Source organism: Physeter macrocephalus, chromosome 14, assembly GCF_002837175.3.
Source record: "Physeter macrocephalus isolate SW-GA chromosome 14, ASM283717v5, whole genome shotgun sequence".
NCBI classification, from domain to species: domain Eukaryota; kingdom Metazoa; phylum Chordata; class Mammalia; order Artiodactyla; family Physeteridae; genus Physeter; species Physeter macrocephalus.
Window position 1 is genome coordinate 21,529,730 of NC_041227.1, and position 1,583 is coordinate 21,531,312.

The 1,583-nt window shown below is 57.9% G+C and overlaps 1 protein-coding gene across 1 annotated transcript in view; it reads right to left on the reverse strand.

Moving 5' to 3' along the window:
• Positions 1-1,021: 1,021 nt before the first annotated feature.
• Positions 1,022-1,583, reverse strand: part of AAR2 (AAR2 splicing factor) — a 4,573-nt gene continuing 4,011 nt past the window's right edge. Inside the window, exon 3 of the mRNA XM_055090884.1 lies at positions 1,022-1,205. Within this exon, the coding sequence (XP_054946859.1) occupies positions 1,022-1,205 (184 nt within the window). The remainder of the gene's footprint in view (positions 1,206-1,583) is intronic.

The following is a 1,583-nucleotide window of genomic DNA, read 5'->3' on the forward strand; positions in this document are numbered from 1 at the left end:
GACTTCTTCTCCCAGGGCTGAGGGGGAAAGCCTGAGTTCAGAACCCAGCCCAACCACTTGGATTCTGTGTCCCCAAATCAGCTAGATGACCCCTGTGTCTCCGTTTCTCCACCTGTAGAATGAGAGAACAAGGGCGGGGGCTTCCACTGAGGCCTCCAAAGCAACCAAGAGGCTCCTGGGAGCGGGGGTGTGGAATGCGGGTGCCTTTTGCTTCTCCCAGGAGGGCCTGGTTCCTGCTGATTTAAAGATCCAAGCAGGACAGCAGCACCTGTTCAGCAGAGGTGGGTGGAGAGGGACACCTAGCTTCCCTGTGCCTCTCGCACGAGACGAGACCTGTGACGTAGGAGCTCGGGGGGTGGTGATGCAGTGCCTCCTGCTCTGAGTGCAGGGGACAGGGACCGAGCCTCTTTGAAGGGTCTTTTTCAGGCACGCACTCTGTGCCAGGTATTCTACCTGCATTATCTTCTTAATCCTCACAGGAGACCTCAGAGGTGTTACTCTTATTTCCATTTGACAAGCAGGGAAACTGAGGCTCAGAAAGGGGCAGCTGCCTGCCCAGTGTCTCCGGGAGTGTGAGGGCTCAACTGGGATACGAACTCGGGACTGTGTGACTCTGGCCCCTTTCCTGACCGCCCCCATCCAGGGAAAAAGAGGAAGAAGCTAGACAGGGAGGATCTGAGCCTTTGGAACCCCAGCTTCCCAGCTGCTGTGGGGATTCTGTGGGTGGTGGGGAAAGCATTGTAAATATGCATGACATGCAAATACCCCTCTGAAAATCAATGTAGGGGCCCTCGTGAGCCGGGATGCCAGAGTGCTTTGGAAAATGTAGTGTTGTGCAAACACTTGGGTTTCTATGATGACTGATTGCTCCGTGGTGTCCCCCTCCCCAGCATCCCCAGGGCCAGGCCAGGGGTCTCAGGATGGAGGGATTATCCCCGGCCACCTCCTAATTGACATTCTCCTTCATTCTTGCAGGCACCCGTGCCTCCCCACTGCCAGGGGCCTGGTGGCCAGAACCTGGTCACTCCAGGTGCTGGAGGGCCCCGTCCCACGTTGCTTCCCGCCAGCACCTCTGATCAAGCGCCCGAAGGGATGTGTGTGCCAGCCCTCGGTCCAGCACCCGCTCCCGAGGTGACGCCTGCTGCTTCCCCGCTGGTTCCCATTTCCCCTCCGCACGTAGCTCCGGGGTTGGTAAGTAACTGTGTCTGCAGCGTGGACACACGGGATCAGGGCTGCTCATCCGCAGACCCGTGCTTGGCACAGTTGGGAAATGTCCAGCCTTCCCACCCAGCGACACCCACGTGCTGGTGAAGGGACCTCAGTGAGAGTTTTTATACGTCTGGGCTCAATTTATAGTTTAACCACTTGTCTCGTCCAGTCCTCCCGACAACCCAGAAATTGGACACGGTGATTGCGCCCATTTTACAGGGGAAACAGCCTCAGAGAGGAGAAACCACCTGCCTGAGGAGGCACAGGAAGCCCAGCTCTATCCATCTCAAAGGCCAGCTCTTACCACACCCAAGGGGCTGGGGGCTTGGTGACACAGGCTCAGGAAGGGAAGGGGAACGTCGGGCCGGGCCGGA